We start from the raw sequence: 18,152 nt of genomic DNA, 5'->3' as shown, positions 1-18,152 counted from the left end.
CCCCCCCTTAGTCTCCTCTTTTCCAAGCTGAAAAGTCCTAGCCTCTTTAATCACTCCTCATATGGGACCCTCTCCAAACCCCTAATCATTTTAGTTGCCCTTCTCTGAACCTTTTCTAGTGCCAGTATATCTTTTTTGAGACCACATCTGTACACAGTATTCAAGATGTGGGAGTACCACTGATTTATATAAGGGCAATAATATATTCTCCGTCTTATTCTCTATCCCTTTTTAATGATTCCTAACATCCTGTTTGCTTTTTTGACCGCCTCTGCATACTGCGTGGACATCTTCAGAGAACTATCCACGATGACTCCAAGATCTGTTTCCTGATTTGTTGTAGCTAAATTAGCCCCCCATCATATTGTATGTATAGTTTGGGTTTTTTTTTCCAATGTGCATTACTTTACATTTATCCACATTAAATTTCATTTGCCGTTTTGTTGCCCAATCACTTAGTTTTGTGAGATCTTTCTGAAGTTCTTCACAATCTGCTTTGGTCTTAACTATCTTGAGCAGTTTAGTATCATCTGCAAACTTTGCCACCTCACTTTTTACCCCTTTCTCCAGATCATTTATGAATAAGTTGAATCGGATTGGTCCAAGGACTGACCCTTGGGGAACACCACTAGTTAGCAGTAAAAAATTGCACCTGCAATCTCATGCCTGTATCTTATGCTCAGACTTGAAAGGCAGTATGATATGGCCACTACCAATTTGTTGAAATCCAGTCAGTTTAAAAAAAGGTGAGTAAGAGCACCTACAGGTACTACACCTGCCCTGAGTTACTCTGAAAGTTTTGTTTCATGATCATTTTCTTATTTTGGTGCCTTTCCCTCTTCCTGAGGCTTATGTGAAAGACTCATTCAAACAAAGGGAAAAATTATACAAGTGCTGCCAAATAAACAAACAAGAAGAGAAAGATTTTCTGTATAAACTTATTTATAATTGACATTTTAAGGCCTTATATTCAGGGATGCTGAGCAAGCACAACTCCACGTGCAATCAAAAGTAAAAGATATTGTTCAGACCCTTCTTGGGGGGAAAATTTAATAATAATTAAAAAAATCAGGCCCCTAGTTATTAAAAGAAGCTCAATTCAAAAGAGATTGTGGTTTTCTTAACTGGTTTAAAAACAAGCCAACCAGCAAAGCAGTGTAGAAATGAACTAGATTGGGGTTGTTTCATCTTGCATTCTCTTCCTGGTGGCTGCTCCTCCTGGTACAACCCTGGACTTCTTCCATTTTCATTTGCAAGTTATATCTACTTAACACCACATAAATTACTCCAATTAAGTCACCACTGAATCTGGATCTCAGCATTAGATAAGCCAGCCAAAAATTAATTATATACCATACTATCTTACCTCTGCTGGATATATTTGGCATAATTTGAGAAATCATAGTGTTGCTTGTGTCCATAGACTGTGAATTATCCTGCCCCATCTGATCTTCAGGAGGCATATATGCAGGAGGTGGAGTATCAGCTTCAAATAAGGAAAACACACACAAGTTAAAACTATAAATGAAGACTGACAAATGCCATCAAGTGGAGCATAAGGCCTTGCTTTGCTCACTCAGCTAGGCCACACTTAAATTTTGTCAGGTGCTTGGTTATTAGAGTGATGAGTATACATACACATGCTTAGTTAGATGCATGTATTTATTAAGAGTCCCAAGTCAATACTCTTCAGCACAACAGCAGTATTTGAGGTCTTATAAGAAACTATCATTCCGTACTACTGGATGATATTTAACATAAGCTATGCCCTCTGTGAATTCAGAATTTGTTCATGTCAAATTCCTTCTGTTTTAAAAGAGGACTGTTACATATTAAGATATTTCCTCTCTGCTTTGCACCTCATATTTAAAAACACTGAATTCATTTAGTAATCCCATTTTTCCATATCCTAGCCACACGTCAGATGGTATTTGGAAAATAAAAACTATAACAAATAATTCACAAGAGCTCTTTCTGACACATATCAAGGAAAAGGAAAAGTAGTAATGAATGATTAACAGAGAATCAGAATTGGTTGATATTAAGCCAATATCAATTGATACCAGAAACAAACAGAGGCTACAGGGAATTGCAATAGCTTTTGGTATTACTATACAAGCATGTTTTAATTTCTCAGCAGAGTTCGAATACAGACTGTTCTCACCTGGTAGCTGAAATGGACTAGATGGTCCAGAACTGGCAGGGGAACTCGGGTAAGTGCTGCTCACTGGAGAAGGTGGGTAGGGGCTGTTTGGTGAAATGGAAAACGGAGTGCTGTTGGGTTGCTGGAAAGAATCTGGAAACGTAGCATTTTGTGGCATGTGCGGTTCATTGTGGCTTAGGTTCCTGAACTGAACTAGAAGGCTGTGCTGTGGATTGAATTCACTATGTCTAGGCACTAACACTGGAGGTAGAACTAAAAAAAAAACCAAAAAACAAAAAACAGACAAAACAAAATTGTTAAAAATATAGCTAAAACAAAACAGCATAAAATAATGCACTAACTATTCACTAATTACCAAAAAAAAAAAAAAAAAAAAATCCCATTACCAGCTGAGGAGAAGCAAGAAGAGGGTTATAAGATTTAAGTGCTTCTTACAATTTGTGGATTTTTAAAAAATATATACTTTGTAAAACTACTTTACACTTCTGCTCTTTTTCCTGCCAAACTTAATTTATACTTCATAACACGAAAGTTATTTGTTACCAATTTAGTGAGCCTTTTGTACAGAGCGTGGATACTAAGTGGAAAGTACTAATGATTTTAAAGGATTAGCGTCCTCCTAACATACAATTAAGTGCAAAAAGCTACATTAATACATTAAACTCTAAACTCAAGTAAGGAAATTCAAAAGTCAATGTTTCTACAACAACATTAGCAATCTAAGTACACATCTGATACATGTTATTTTGGATTCTGTACAGATGCTTTCAAATATACACCTTCCCACAAGCACCATTTCTGAGATAGCGTTGAGAGAACAGCAACTTACAAATTCCTGACTTGTGTGTGCAAATTCTCCTCTTTAACCTTGCTTATCTTTGGGAACCTACCAGGAACATGGCTGTATCTATCATTCCTCGTCTGCCCTCCCCCAATCACCTGTTGTCTAGAACTTGACTGGGGAGCACCGCAGTCGCTCCACAGCTCTTCTTCCTGTCTCATGCACACTGTGCCTGATAGAACACCCAGCGATTAAAAAAAAAATACTGACCTACTAATAAGAATTCTGAGGTTTATAGCTAAATTTCTCAAAGAATATGAAGTCTTCCATTGACTACTTTTGTATTTAGAGCTGAATACTCGTCACAATAAAGTCAATGACAATTCTGTCATTGACTATCAGGACCAGGATTTAGAAATCTCTTCCATAGATCATATGCTGCTACACAGTAAACTGTAGCTGTAAGGTTTTTACCAGGAAAACTGCACCTATTCTAACCAGAATGTTATACTCCACCCCACTCCTACCCCTAACAATTTAATTGGCAAAGCAACACTGTCCGTGGGCAATTTGTTCAGTTTTATAGACAGCAAAGCTCAAACTTACCTGGGCTCTCCACCCTTTTGTAGTGGTAAGGATTAATGCAAACTTCCTTCTGTTTAGATCCAAAAGGAAATTCACAAATATCCAATGGCTTCAACTCATGATGACTCTGAAGATCAGGCCAACGCCAGACACGACAGTATATAACATGGGGCAGGCCTTTTCTGTGAGAAACTTGAAGTCTCCCATCTAAAGAACGAGGAATAGTAACACACTTGCTGGGTTGTCCGGGACTGCTCAAGGCTTTTTCTAATTCTTCCATAGCACCCTTTTTCTTTTTCAACTTTTTTACCAAAGCATCAACTGCCTTTTCCGCCCATTTTTCCTCTTCATCTCCTTGTTTCCAGCCCAATAAACGCTTTACAGCTGGGCTAGTAAAAGAGAACAAACTGGCCATTGACGTCATTTGACACAAGTCTTCAGAAAACCTTTCTATAAATAAATGTCAATGTCTACAAGAAGCAACTGACCAACTGTATTATTTCTTGGAAGACAACACCTGATTGAATAGATGTCACTTATAAAGCAAAAGGGACGATTCTTCTAATTTAGTCCTGTTTAAAACAAAGAACAAAAAATAGCAAGTAGTTAGCCACTATGTTTTGTTTGGGGGTTTTTGGTGGGAGGGAAGAGGAAGGCAGAGCTGAAAACAATTCAGATACACCTCTACCCCGATATAACGTGACCCGATATAACACGAATTTGGACATAATGCGGTAAAGCAGCGCTACCGGGGGGGGAGAGAAGCTGCGCACTCCGGCGGATCAAAGCAAGTTTAATATAACGCGGTTTCACCTATAACGCGTTAAGATTTTTTGGCTCCCGAGAACAGCGTTATATCGGGGTAGAGGTGTATTAAATAGGAAGAGTGATTATTTCCACCCTTGATTTTAGATCTAATTTTTAAAAAAACCATTGAAGTCCCACATCACAACTACCATTCTTCTAACGGAAGGAAAATTTTGTAGGACTCCTTTCAGACTCCTCTCCATGTCCTGTAACTTTGGATTTTCTGACATTGGTTGGTTTAATGGACTTCAATGCAAAGCTTTCCAAGTTAGCTTTTTATAGCATACAGTATAGTGTAGATATGGCATAGGTAAAACACACATACAAAACTTATTTGCTTAATAGCTAAAAAGTTTACTAGACTACAAACAGAAGAACTAATTCTACTCACCAAAAGATAGATACAGACAAATTGAGGGATATCGGTAACAAGCAAGTTCCAAGGGCAATACTCTGGAGCAGTGGTTCTCAACCAGGGGTATGCAGAGGTTTTCCAGAAGGTACATCAACTCATCTAGATATTTGCAATTATGTGGTCAAATGAGAACAAATGATTTCTCAGTAATACTGTTCTATGACATTTTATGTCTGATTTGTAAGCAAGTAGTTTTTAAGTGAGGTGAAACTTGGGGGGTACGCAAGACAAATTAGACTCCTGAAAGGGGTACAGGAGTCTGGAAAGGATGAGAGACACTGCTCTGGAGAGCCCTATCCTGACATCACCTTACTGCCGAGAAGGGAGAGTATGCTGAAGCTTCTACCAGGGTGCTATTCTTGGACTCTGCTTGGGTATTCCATTGTTTGTAGCTGACTAATAATGAGGAGACTGGAGGAATAACTGAGGATAGCTAATAAAAAAAAGGTTTTAGACATAGTCAATCACCTTGGCCACCTCACTGATACACTTGGCCACTTTCCGCCAGTCTCCTGGCTGCTGGGATAGGGATTAAAAGCAGTGGATTTTCAAGCTTTTGCAATGCGTTTTCTTCCTAAAAAGGTGAATAGACTGCAGAATAAGTGCCAGAAGTAAGACCTTTACCATAAAATGTTTGAGGGAGTGTGTACAGAACAGTACTGTTCTGTACACAATGTCATAAAGAAACAGTGTTCACACACGGCCCTTGTTTTCTCTAATACCCACCAGATTCTGGTGTAAATCTGTGTTTGGTTTTTTTAAAACAGGGAGTAAAGATGACATGAGGAAATGATGTGTTGTGGCAACTAGCTGATAAGAGCTCGTGAAATCCCTTGTGATTACTACACAAGCAAGTACAGACAATGAGCAGCTGGCAAAAAGCAAGAGCGGAGCTAAGAGAAAGGATGTCAATAACAAAAGATGCTTCCTTTCTTGCTACAGAGACTGCCAAACAATATTGTCTCTCAGCTTTTGATAAACTCTGGTGAATGAGAACATCTAACATACTCTGGAACACTGAATCTGCATATGAGAGAAAAAAAATCCATCTAAGTATTTCAGTACTAAACAAGATAAAATTATTCACTTTCAAGATGTGACCATTCTCATACCACTGTCTTTAATCATCAGAACTTTCGTTACTTTTCTTATGACCCATAAAAGTAAATTAGATTACCTACAATAGTTGGTGGTGTTTTTTAACTTCAGACCCCATGCTGTCAGACAGCTTTAAAAATAACTAGCGAGAACGATGGGTACCTTCCTAATATTTAATATTTAGCCACCAGAAAAACTGTTTAAGTCCCAGTTTACGGCACTGGTTATTACACTTTATGACTGCAACTAAAGCATTAACAAAAAGAACAGGAGTACTTGTGGCACCTTAGAGACTAACAAATTTATTAGAGCATAAACTTAAGTGGGCATGCATCCGAAGAAGTGGGCTGTAGCCCACGAAAGCTTATGCTCAAATAAATTTGTTAGTCTCTAAGGTGCCACAAGTACTCCTGTTCTTTTTGCGGATACAGACTAACACGGCTGCTACTCTGAAATAAAGCATTAACGTAAGCCTACATCAAGCAACCATTTTGAATATCAGCCAAGGGTAAAAGTGTAAGTAATTCGGAACCAAAATATCAATACTCTATCCACATTCAGCTTTTATTTTAGTTTATTTTAAATAAAGGAAGACACTTTGCCATGACAAAGATAAAAGGTTAACACTACTTTGGACAGACTTTCTACAGGAAGAAAAACTATCCTAGATAGCCTACCTCTCAATCCAGCATCCGTTTCTATGAAAGCTCTGGGAGGTGTGCCTAAGTAATAAGGAATTCAAAACTGGGAAAAGCATCAGTAGAAACCCTATTAAAAATACACCATACTAACAAAAAAGAAAAGAGAAAGAAGATAGACGTTACACTGCTTTGATAAGCACTTATTCTGTGCTCCATAACCATCTTTACATTACAGGTGCTATTTTTTAAACAGCAATTACTCATAATTAGTTTCCAGGCAAAAGAGAGAGATGTGACAAATGGCTGTCATGTTATTTCAGTGAAAAGTTTGTTTTCTGCCTGAATGATCATGCATACAGAAAGCCTTTACCTATATGCATCGTTACAAGTAACAGGAAACACAGAAAAGGAACAAAGCTTAGCCAAAAGAACAGACTGAGTTTATCACCTTAAATAGCATGCAAGTTTAGTAAAAGACAAGTAAAAGCTGCTCAGTCATAAGTAACTTACTTTCCAGGTATGAGTGCCACTCATTTGCTAGCTCTTATTAATATGCTCCACCTCCAAGCTTCCTTATAAACATTAATTCACTCCGTAAGGTAAATAAGTATCATGCTCATTTTTACCCAAAGCTAAGAAGCAACCCAGTGATAAAACCAGACCAAAACCCCACAAAATAAACTGTCAGGAGTTTTAAGATCTTAGCCCTTGCTCACTCCACCTCTAATAAATAAATGACAAAATCACTATATATGTCCACATAGAATATCAGGGAAAGGAACAAACAAACAAACAAAATCCCAAACACATGTTCTATTTTTGACATGTTTTCACAAGCTTAATGTAGCCCTGTGAGAGAAAAAAAGCAAATTACAAGTTTTGCTATTTATATTATTTTAAATTTTAAAAAGAGCCATCAAATACTACCAAGTGGCAGAGCACAGCCATAGGAAACACTTATAATGAATTACTGCAAATGCATATCCTAGAGATCCCTTAGCATTTAACTGATTTTAGGACATTTCTAGATGTTTTCTTCTAAACCGTTCTGATATGGCTGTCCCGTGTGTTATGCAATAGAAGTGCAGAACATGTACCAATCAATAGTATTTTATTTGGTATGTGCCATGGTAACATGCAATATATATTTGAAATTTTACCAATTTTATATTCCTTGTGAAACATTTGATACAGATACAGTAAGCAAATGGCATTTAAAACCATAATGAACGTTAGAAAAAAAAAAAAAAAAAAAAGGTAATTAAAGGCAAAGAGGTCCTTTATAATAACCAACCTAAGCACCTACAACGCTGCTTTCCTGTTAGAAGTGCTTTAGTGTTCTCAATTTTGGTGAAGCGAGAATTAATTGGCAGGAAGCAAATGTCAACAGAATTGTTACATTTCTGTCTTCAACACACATGATTCTAGGAAAAAATTGTTGGGGTAGATATCGTCTGCTTTCCTGCTCTGAGCGCTCAATAATCAGACTGCAAAACTAAGATGCTGCGTTCCTGGGATCTAACAACAGAAGGTTGAGGCTTTTGGGGTTCTTGAGCATCTTTGAGAAAAATGACCATTCCCATTTTTTCAGGAGAATGGCAATGGATAAGACTACAAGGGATAACATACTAAGAAACTTGTCTACAAAGGCCAGGTTGTTATGAATTGTTAAAGGATATCATTCGGGAAAGCATTTTATTTTAAATATTTTAAAACAGCTGAAGAGAATAGGAGTAACGGAAAGACCATCTCCTCCTTTTGCATAGCACAATATTATGCAAAGAGGAACAAAACTTATATTGGGTCTGAGACCGTGGTGTTCAAACCATTTCAAACTGGTCTTATCTCTTCCCATCTCTCAGTACTGGAATGCACCAAGAGAGTCTGTTAAGACAGTTACACTGATCCATGCTTTGTTCAGCATTTTGGGATGTATGCACCAACTAAAGGAAAAGATTTAAATTGAGAAAGTTCCTTTTTCACTGTTTGGCTCATAGATCTTGAGTGGCAAGTGTTCTTGTATTAAGGGCTTGTCTACACTGGCACCTTACAACTCTGCAACTTTCGTGTTCAAGGGTGTGAAAAAACACCCCCCTGAGCACTGCAAGTTTCAGCGCTGTAAAGTGCCAGTGTAGACAGTGCACCAGCGCTGGTAGCTATTCCCCTTGTAGAGGTGGGTTTTGCCCCCAGCGCTGGTGCTGCGACTACACAGCCACGTTAACGTTGCTAGTGAAGACATGCCCTTATTCTCTCAAATGGAAGGGAACAATGAACACCTCGTGCAGTGCAGAATAAAGTCTCATTTACATACAGGAATTTCAAGTACACGTAACTTTACCCAATACATGTACTTGAAACAATGTCTTAAACAGTAGTAAAACTGACTCAAGTACCCATTGTCAATTTATAGGTAGTTATTGTACTAGATTGGCTTGTAAGAGCCCTCTTAACGTCATAGAAGATGAGGATCTCAGAATTTCAACTAGATAGACAAACTAAAACTAAGAAGATTCTGTTAACTGAGCAGAACTATATCATTTGTACACCATAAAACACTCAACTTCATATACCATAAATCAATTTTGGCTACCTGACAACATGATCAGACTTCTGGTCATCTTTAAGAGAAATTCATTTCCACTTTTCATTTAAGAGCAGTGTAAAATCAATAACACTTCCAGCAGGTTAAATGGTACTGTGAATTCTGCTTTCATTATAAGCCCTTGGGAAGATGGCATTTAGAGAGCGCAATATTGATGAAGCTTAAAGCCTTATTTTAGTACAAAACACAGAATGGAAAAAAAGTTGTATTTATTGGTAGATTAAAATCCTGATTATTTCTTTGGATCTTTATTAGTGCCATAAAAATCATCTTTTAAGCTATTTGTCTAAAAAAATGAAATGTGTTTTTATCCTAAAAGATGCAGTTTTTAAAGGGTGTTAAAATTTATAAGCTACATACATATCCTAAATTTAGACCCCTCTCTTGTGTTTTATGCAGATAATATGGGGTCAAAAGCCATGGATAAAAAGGTTCTGAGGTACCAGAGTGACTGCTGCTTGAAATACTTCAATGGAACATCCATGTTCAAAAGTCAGTGTTCCTGATACTGTTAAGCAAGGACGTGGTTGTTATCATTAGTTGTGGCTGCAGCGCAACATTCAGTCTTAGCAATAAGATCATCTGTTCAAAAATGAACTTTAGGCTCAGGTGTTTTTTCAGAAAGGTATACATAAATTACCCCAGAGCTCATCTCAGACAACAACAAAGAGTGTTCATTGTGTCTCGTTTCCTTTTCACAAATAAAAAAAAGCAGTCATGAATGGTTTTAACAGACCAAATAGAATCCCTTAAAATCTAGAGACTCCACAATGCATTTCACAAACATCTATCCTACTCAGCTATTTAAGTACTTGGAATGTCAGGTTGTTTGCACAATATTTTGATAGCCTAAACTATACAAAAGTACTTGAACATGCCCAAGTAATGCACGTGGCTCTTTATTCGTGGTATAAAAACCATAATGTAACCCGGTAGGTGGCATGGTGTGTGCTTCGTTACTGAACACAAGAGGAAGTAATCTCTATATCCAAACTAGACTTTGGGGCAGACTTGATTTATAGATCTAGGGTTCTTTCTAATAGTTGCAGCAAATGGAAGGAAACAATCTGTGTGAACAAGTCCATTGTTTGAACCCCTTCTTAGTACCATATCAGGCCAGCTGAATATAAACAAAGCTGGTTATCAGTAGAAATGGCAGATTAAGTTTCATTTGTCAAGGAAATATTTTATTTGTAAATCTTTCAGCTATTGAATGAAACAACTATGAGACTGGTAGCTGAACAACTGCCCTGTCACCAAAATTAAACATTTCTCTTCCCCTCACACTTAGTTATACGTGGAAAAAAATTTTTACCAACACCTTTCATTACAAACACCACTGGCCTAGTATCATGGCAACCAAGCTTCTGGATTAATAGGACCTGAACAAGACTCATGCCAGAACATATCAACAAAAGATGACATGTGGTTGGTATATAATGATATGAGATAAACCCTACATTTTTCCATCTGAACTGTTAGATAAAGAATGAAATGGACAAGAATTGCATAATAGATTACACTTAAGGAGCAGAAGAACTATCCTCTTCCTGATAAATTAGTCTACTTACTAGTTTTAAAAATGCAAGAGACAGATACATAAGGATTCCTGAACACCATGTCCAAACTGAAACAGTGAACGTATTTGTCAGTAAAGAAGTGCCTTTTAATGACTCAGTTTCATAATATAAACAACAAGCTGCCCTCTAGAATTATCTACACAACTGGAAGTTTGGTTAGAATCTCCGCAGTCATGTCTGTTACAAGGCTTGTACTATAGAAGCCATTTGCAGTTCACAACAACTTTATTGGTTCCACAAATTTATGTACACAACCATCTATGGCTCATATTTATTCTTTATATTAACTATATACATATATTTGCATATATACTGCTCTATAACACATGAACCCTTTATAACATCTCTTCCTATGATGGAAACTAAATAATTTGATTAACGAGATCTTTGAAACTATGAGGCAACTATACTATTCTTCCACTGCACCTGATTTTGTTTAAAGTCCCTTCCTTCTGTTGCTGTTTGCCCTCTGTGCAGATATATTTTCTGGCATCACTTTGCCAACTCACAAGGGTCCCTAGTGAGCTAACTCATTTCATATTCACTGGTAGTTTACACTGTAGCCCCTGTCTATGCACCAATGTCACAGGATTCATTACAGTCTTTTCCTCAGGAAAAATAATTCCTTGCTTGTTTCTAGGAAGTGATGGTTACAGTAGTATAGTTGTTCATGTAATTCTACCACATATATGAAGGTTTGAATGGTCATTGAAGGTTTGTCTGCACATACAGAGCTGCAGCTGTGCCACTGTAGTGCTTTAGTGAAGACTCTACTATGTCAAAGGGAGAGCTTCTCCCCAAGAGGCGGTAGTTATGTTGACAGGAAAAGCTCTCCCTTCAACATAATGCTGCCTACATGGTGTGAAAAATCCACACCCCTGAGCGATGCAGTTATACCGATATAGGTCTGTAGTGTCGACCTGGCCTGAGAACAAGTTACTTTCCCACGCTGAATCAGTTTCATTTCAAGTAATGAATGATGAACTTTCATGGGGTGGTTAAAAGGAAGTCTGCATTGCCACTGCTTGTGCCATACTTGTTCTGTAAATATCAAGTTTCCCCTTCAGAAATAAGAATTCAGCTTTTTTCACAAACAATATCACCTTAAATTTAAAAAATAAACTACTTACAGACTACTAAATTGGAAGTTGGGCAGTTTTTAGAAAAATGGTTTTAACTTTCAGCCAATTGGATTTCCATATAAACCTTGGTGACAATTGATTTCATATTACCATTAAAGTCATTCGCTTCTTTCTGTTCAGACATCCAAAGTAAGGCAAATTTTTTGGGGGGCGGGGGTAAAAATATAGATATTAGAAATAGAAAAATAAATTGATCTTAAAAAAAAAAAAAACGAACAACAAGCTTTAACATCCACAACTGAATGATTTAACAACAAAATCTATGAAGTACTTCAAATACTGCTTTCCAATTTAATACTTGTTCTTTTTATTTCCATAGTACCACATCAGTTGAAAGAGATTTTTTTTAAATGAAGCTTACCTACGAAGGTAAATATAAATTTGTCATTCTAATCAGTATATTCTTAGATGATATACATGTCTAACACTTTAACTAGGTAAACTATGGTAGATGTCTATACAAGTAGACAACTCGCAATTAACTATTCACACGAGGAAGTCACCAAAACAAGGACACAAACTGATGCCTATATGGGCAGTTTTAGCAGATAGATCCCAAGGACTAGATGGTCATTTCAAATGAACTGCACTCACCACTAAAGGCACTCTCTCCAAAAAAGTATAGTGAAAATTTACACAACTGCAGCCCATACTATACCTGTTCTGTGGAAAAATGGAAGACATTCTTTCTCCAGGTCTATCAAGACAGCACTTTTCAAAAGCCCTACAACACATTAAAATAAAAAGACATTTAAGAAGCTGCATGAACCCTTCCAAAAGTTTAGCTGTTCATGTGAAAGAGCCTAAATACTGTACAAGACGCTAAACACTATCCATGAGAAAATGAATTCTCCAGAAAGGAGAAATTTTACAAACTTCCATGCAAAATTCTCTTTTAAAAAAAGAGGAAATATATACAGAAGATTCCACTGTGTTAAAACTGTGACAAGCTTACAAAAGCCCCAGAATTTAGAGGGAAGACTGACAATAGTAATTCACTAATGTACTTCTTTCCCTTGCACTGTGAGTTAATGGCAAAATATTCTGGATTTGTCAGTTTGTGACATCCACTGACCCAGAATTCAGAGACACTACCTCATAATTGGTGGATCAGTGTCAACTAGTCAGACAAAGATCCTCTATGTCAAGGATGACAGTCATTGGCAGGCTCAACCTTGGTAGTAGGTCAGTAGGGATACAGACTTGGCAGACAGTGCTCTACACCTTGCCAATCTGCACTGGACAAGCATGTTGAAGTGCCAGCCAAACTCTTTTGCATGCATCCAGGAACATTGCTGAAGAGGTTTCCATCAGAGAACAGCATAAGAATTTACAAAGCCAAGGATGTGTGAGATAATGTATTAAATATTAAAATTAAAATATGAAAGTAATTTTAAATGAGTTCTCAATGTGAGCCATGAAATGCACAAATATTCCATGTAATAAGGATAAATACCATTAATTTGCATGAGCTTTTCCCTTACTGCAGGAGCTTCCGTTTGTTGACGTAATATTTTATATACAATAGAAGATGAGTTTTTAAAGTCTTTTGCAGTGTTCTTTGTAACAGTTATACTGACTTGTTAGAAGAGATTTTGATTTATTTGCATTTTAAATCAGATCACCCATGCTCCTCCCACTCCACCTCCCAAGAATGGAAAAGAGTAAAAGGTCTTTGGCGAACACTATATAATTGTCACAAAGAACGTCTCCATGCAATGGTTTAACCCTATTTTAAAAGCAAAGAACAGATAGGCACTTTCACTTAACACCTCCCTAAACAGCAGAATCTAAAAAAGGACCAGTTACAAATAACTGCTTCTTGATATTAAAGATTTACCGTAATCCTATGTAAAGACTGTTCAAGCAACCCTTGAAATGCATATAGTGCATTTAATAAACCATTATTAGCATTCTGCATTGAGAGAGATGAGAACAATACTAGACATTAAGGTAAGTACTCTATCAATATGAAGATTATAAAAAGCAGGTCATCAAAACAAGTATTTAAAGTCTGACTTCATAGCAAAAATAAGGAAACAAAGAAAAACATGGTCCGTAGGCTTGAGCTCCTTCAGGTTCAGCCATGGGTTAAAATTCAGGAGGGCAAGGAAGTTATTCAACACTGTAGTGTGTAGTCTTCAAGTGTACTAACTTTTTAGTAACTAAAAATATCAGAGAAACAATTCAATCCAAGTCCCACTGATGACAATATCCCATCCCTCCTTTGCATTCCTCATAGTTCTAAAACTCCCCCGAGAAGTATAAGAAGTTACTTTCTTCTTCCCCCATTCATTTTTTAATCATCTTTATTTTATTTATCTTGTGTCTCCTTTGCTTTCATTGAAAAAGTTCTTTCAAAATGTCCTCCCCCCTCTATAATATATCCTCCATATCTGGCAGCAAAATATGCTGGTTTCATTAAGTTAGGTAAACCACTGGGCAGATGTTTTTTCAAAAATAAATGCCTTGAGGCGATTAACAGTAATTTCAAGGCTTAGTCAGCAAAGTTTGATTCAAGTGAGGTAAGCGCGGAACCACTACTGTCTTCCTGTGGGGATCAAATTATGAAATCAAGCAGCACATCTGATTCAACCACAAAGTTTATTTTAATCTAAGACCTACATTTTAATGTTTTCAAAAATTATACTAACTAAAACTCCTTTAGTGAAGTTACTAGCTTTTCCATCAACTTGCATCACCACTGTTTGCTGACTAGTGAGAAATATTGCAGCTTTTGAAGAATATGGCAGCAAAATGTAGCTAGAGGAAAGGGGGGAAAATGAGGTTGAACACAACCAAAAGCAAGATTCAGAATCTGACAAAGTTATGGTACTCATGAACAGCAGGCTTCCTAAGCATTACTGCAGCTGGGAAAAGTGTGCATTGAATAATCCTTACTTTTATTATTATTATTAATTTATGTTAAAAGCTGGGCTTTGGAGCTGTGCTCTGGCTCCGCTCCAGGGAAAAACACTGCTCCAGAGCTGCTCCGTGCTCCAGGCTCCGCTCCAAAGCCCTGGTTAAAAGGCCACCACAGTAGCTGAATATTCGGGGTTTAAAGTAAGTGGCTCTATTACAGTGAGAGGAGAGCAGCATGACATGGTATCTACAACTGAATATTGCAGCTATAAACAAGACAATGTGGAAGTATAGCACAATAATACAAACTTTGCAAGTTATTCCCTGGATATCTCATTATATTGGATCTGATCTTCAAGTTATTCATGAAGGAGAATCTTTACAATTTCATAGCACCTTCCATTAAAGAACCACAACCGACTATACAAACCTTGGTGAATTATGTCTCTGGGAGGCAGGGAGGTACTACCCCCACTTTACAGAAGAGGAAAATTAAACGAAGAGATTAAATAGTTTGTCCAAGTTCACATAGGAAGTCACAGAAATGGAAAAAACCCACAGGTCACTTGACTTCCAGTCTTGTGTTTTAACCACAAGACCATGCTTCCTCTATTATGTCCCCCTGATCAGATCCACAAGCCATGGAAACACAGGAATTGCCTTAATGGATCAGAGAAGTAGTCCAGCTAATCCAGAGGTGGCCAACCTGAGCCTGAAAAGGAGCCAGAATTTACCAATGAACATTGCCGAAGAGCCACAGTAATAGGTCAGCAGCCCCCCATCCACTACCCCCCTCCAGCCCCCAGCGCCTCCCGCCCACTGGCAGCCCCGCCAATCAGCGCCTCCCCATCCCTCCTGCCCACCACAATCAGCTGTTTTGTAGTGTGCAAGAGGCTCTGGTGGGGAGGAGGGAGGAGCAAGGGCATGGCAGGTTCGGGAGAAGGGGCAGGGGTCTTGGGGGAAGGGGTGGAGTGGTGGCAGGACCTGAGGCAGAGCAGGGGGTTGAACAGTGAGCACCCCACAGCACATCGGAAAGTCAGCATCTGTAGCTCCAACCTCGGAGTCAGCACCTATACAAGGAGCCACATATTAACCTTTGAAGAACCGCATGTGGCTCTGGAGCCACAGGTTGGCCACCCCTGATCTAACTGAATACCCTGTATCAGGCCATGCTCTGTACTGCATGAAGGCACAAGAAATCCCATAGTGCAGTGGTTCTCAACTTTTTTTTTTTATTTGCAGACCCCTAAAAATTTTCCATTGAAGGTGTGGACCCCTTTGGAAATCTATTGTCTGTATATATAGTAAAATTCTGTTCAGTGAGTTTTCAATCCAAGTCTTTCATGGACCCTTTAGAGCAGAGGTCCCCAAACTGTGGGGCATGGAGGAATGTTCACAGGGGTGCAGATGAGGCCTGGGCCAGCCCCCATAGGGGATGGGGGCCGCATAGCTGAGGCCTGGGCCAGCCCCACAGGGGGTGGGAGCAGAGGGGGTGGGAGCCCCCCCCCCCAGGGCTCTGCTCCTGGCCTCGGCACCCTTACCCCTGTCCATGCCCCCATCCCACCCCACCTGTGGTCCTACTCCCAGCCTGGGGGGAGGGATTGCAAATAGGGGTAAGGGAGGACATGACCCTGAAAGTTTTGATAACCACCACTGCCTTAGACATAGCCCATGGATACCACAGGTTGAGAACCACTGCCAGACTGAATAATTACAATATATGCTTACAATTACAGAATAACCACCTGTCCACAAATGTCCCATTCAGTGGCTGATGTATGCCACAAACCATGAGGGTTTACAGCCTTGTTTACATTGTAGATAATGTAACTCTGATTGTTCTTATTAGTTCCTCATCTTTTTAAAAATCCTGTTAAATCCTAACCTTTAACAATTTGAGGCAAGGAGTTCCACAGATATGAACACACAAAACTTATTTCCAGTGATCAGCGTTATGTGAGCTGCTCTGCAATGTCACTGAATGTCCCGCCCCCTTACATTTGTATTACCAGAAAGTGTAAACAGGTGCAACTGATCAGTACTTTACTCACCTCTCATGTCCTATGTGAAGCCTCCTCACTAAACTAAACCGTCCCTACTCTTTCCACTCCCCTCACAGGGAAGTATCTGTCATCTTTCTTGTTCATAAGCTTTCACGGGTAAAACACCCATTTCTTCAGATGCATCAGAAGTGGGGTTTTTTTACTCACAAAAGCTTATGCCCAAATAAATCGGCTAGTCTGTAAGGTGCCACCGGACTCTGCGTTGTTTTTATGGATACAGACGAACACGGCTACCCCTCGGAGATGTGTCATCTTTCGTCCTGGTCTCAGATGCCCTTCTGCCCCCCCATAGGGGTGTGAGGTCACTCTGCAGCTCCTCGGGCACTGCTAAGCCTTGACCAAACCTGCCGAGCAGGGACACTCCCTCTCCACACAGGCTGCTAGAGAAAATAGATGGTCGGGTGACCCGATGTCCCAGTTTTATAGGGACAGTCCCAATAGTTGGGGCTTTTTCTTATACAGGCCCCTATGACCCCCCGCCCCTTGTCCCGATGTTTCACACTTGCTACTGATAGGACTAACGGGACTTTCACTTCAACTCTCCACGAGGAGGCCACAACTCGCCCGCCCGCCGCCGCCCTCCTCAACGTCCACCGACCCCCGGCCGAGCCCAGGCGCGCTCACCCCCGCCCACCCCGCTTCAGCCCGCCTCGGCCCCCCTAGCCTCACCCCCCTTCTCCCTCTCAACGGGACACGCCGGCCCGCTCCGGGGGGGGGCACCCTGTTCGCCGGGGTCCGGCCCAAGAGCCCCCAGTGGGGTCAGGGACGCGCCGCAGCAGCGCTGGGCTCGGGGGACAGCCCGACCCCCGGGAACAGGCCGCTGCTCACACTTACCGGACGCGCCGCGGCCGGCCCTTGAGCGCTGGGCCCCAGCCTCGCTCTCGGCAGAACTTGATTCGGACCGCGCGGACGGCGGGACACGCACGGCGCCTCCGCTCGGGCAGAGCCGGGCCCAGAGCCCCGGATGTGAATCTGGGCCGGGGCGGGGGAGGAGAGAGAGAGAGAGAGCGCGAGCGAGCGCGCAGACAGATTCCTGCGGCACTGCGCAGGCGCCGGCTGGGCAGGGAGGGCTCTGAGCCAATCCCAGCTACAGGGAGAGGGGGCTGGGGGAGGAAGTGGGGATTTGAAGTAAGAGTGAAGTGCGGGGAGGGGAGAGTTGGAGAGGAGCTAGGGTCAGGGTGGAAGTTGGGGGACGGAGGGGGGTTGTGGGAGGAGGTGGGGATGGGGGAGAGTTGAAGAGGAGCTAGGGTCAGGGTGGGGGTTGGGGGCTGTGGGAGAGGAGCTAGGGTCAGGGTGGAGAGCAGGGTGGGAGTTGGGGGCTGTGAGAGAAGAGCTAGGGTCAGGGTGGAGAGCAGGGTGGGGGTTGGGGCTGTGGGAGAGGAGCTAGGGGCAGGGTGGAGAGCAGGGTGGGG

General features: G+C 40.4%; 1 protein-coding gene across 4 annotated transcripts in view; it reads right to left on the bottom strand.

Moving 5' to 3' along the window:
* Positions 1-18,152, bottom strand: part of SMAD5 (SMAD family member 5) — a 36,232-nt gene that overhangs the window by 9,185 nt on the left and 8,895 nt on the right. The window contains exons 2-5 of one of the 4 annotated variants that reach the window (XM_024202114.1): positions 12,474-12,539; positions 3,552-4,102; positions 2,165-2,416; positions 1,367-1,486 (exon numbers count right to left, since the gene is read on the bottom strand). In XM_024202114.1, the coding sequence (XP_024057882.1) occupies positions 1,367-1,486; positions 2,165-2,416; positions 3,552-3,954 (775 nt within the window). In that variant the 5' untranslated portion in view covers positions 3,955-4,102; positions 12,474-12,539. Of the gene's footprint in view, positions 1-1,366; positions 1,487-2,164; positions 2,417-3,551; positions 4,103-5,220; positions 5,241-12,473; positions 12,540-17,574; positions 17,693-18,152 lie in introns of those variants that run through there. The other 3 variants (XM_024202112.2, XM_024202118.1, XM_024202115.2) reach the window with 3 other exon arrangements.

This window comes from Terrapene carolina, unplaced genomic scaffold (genome assembly GCF_002925995.2).
Source record: "Terrapene carolina triunguis isolate 2854851 unplaced genomic scaffold, T_m_triunguis-2.0 Scaffold629, whole genome shotgun sequence".
Taxonomy (NCBI): Eukaryota; Metazoa; Chordata; order Testudines; family Emydidae; genus Terrapene; species Terrapene triunguis.
The sequence above is the reverse complement of the archived record's forward strand: the minus strand, read 5'-3'. Positions and strand labels throughout refer to the sequence as shown.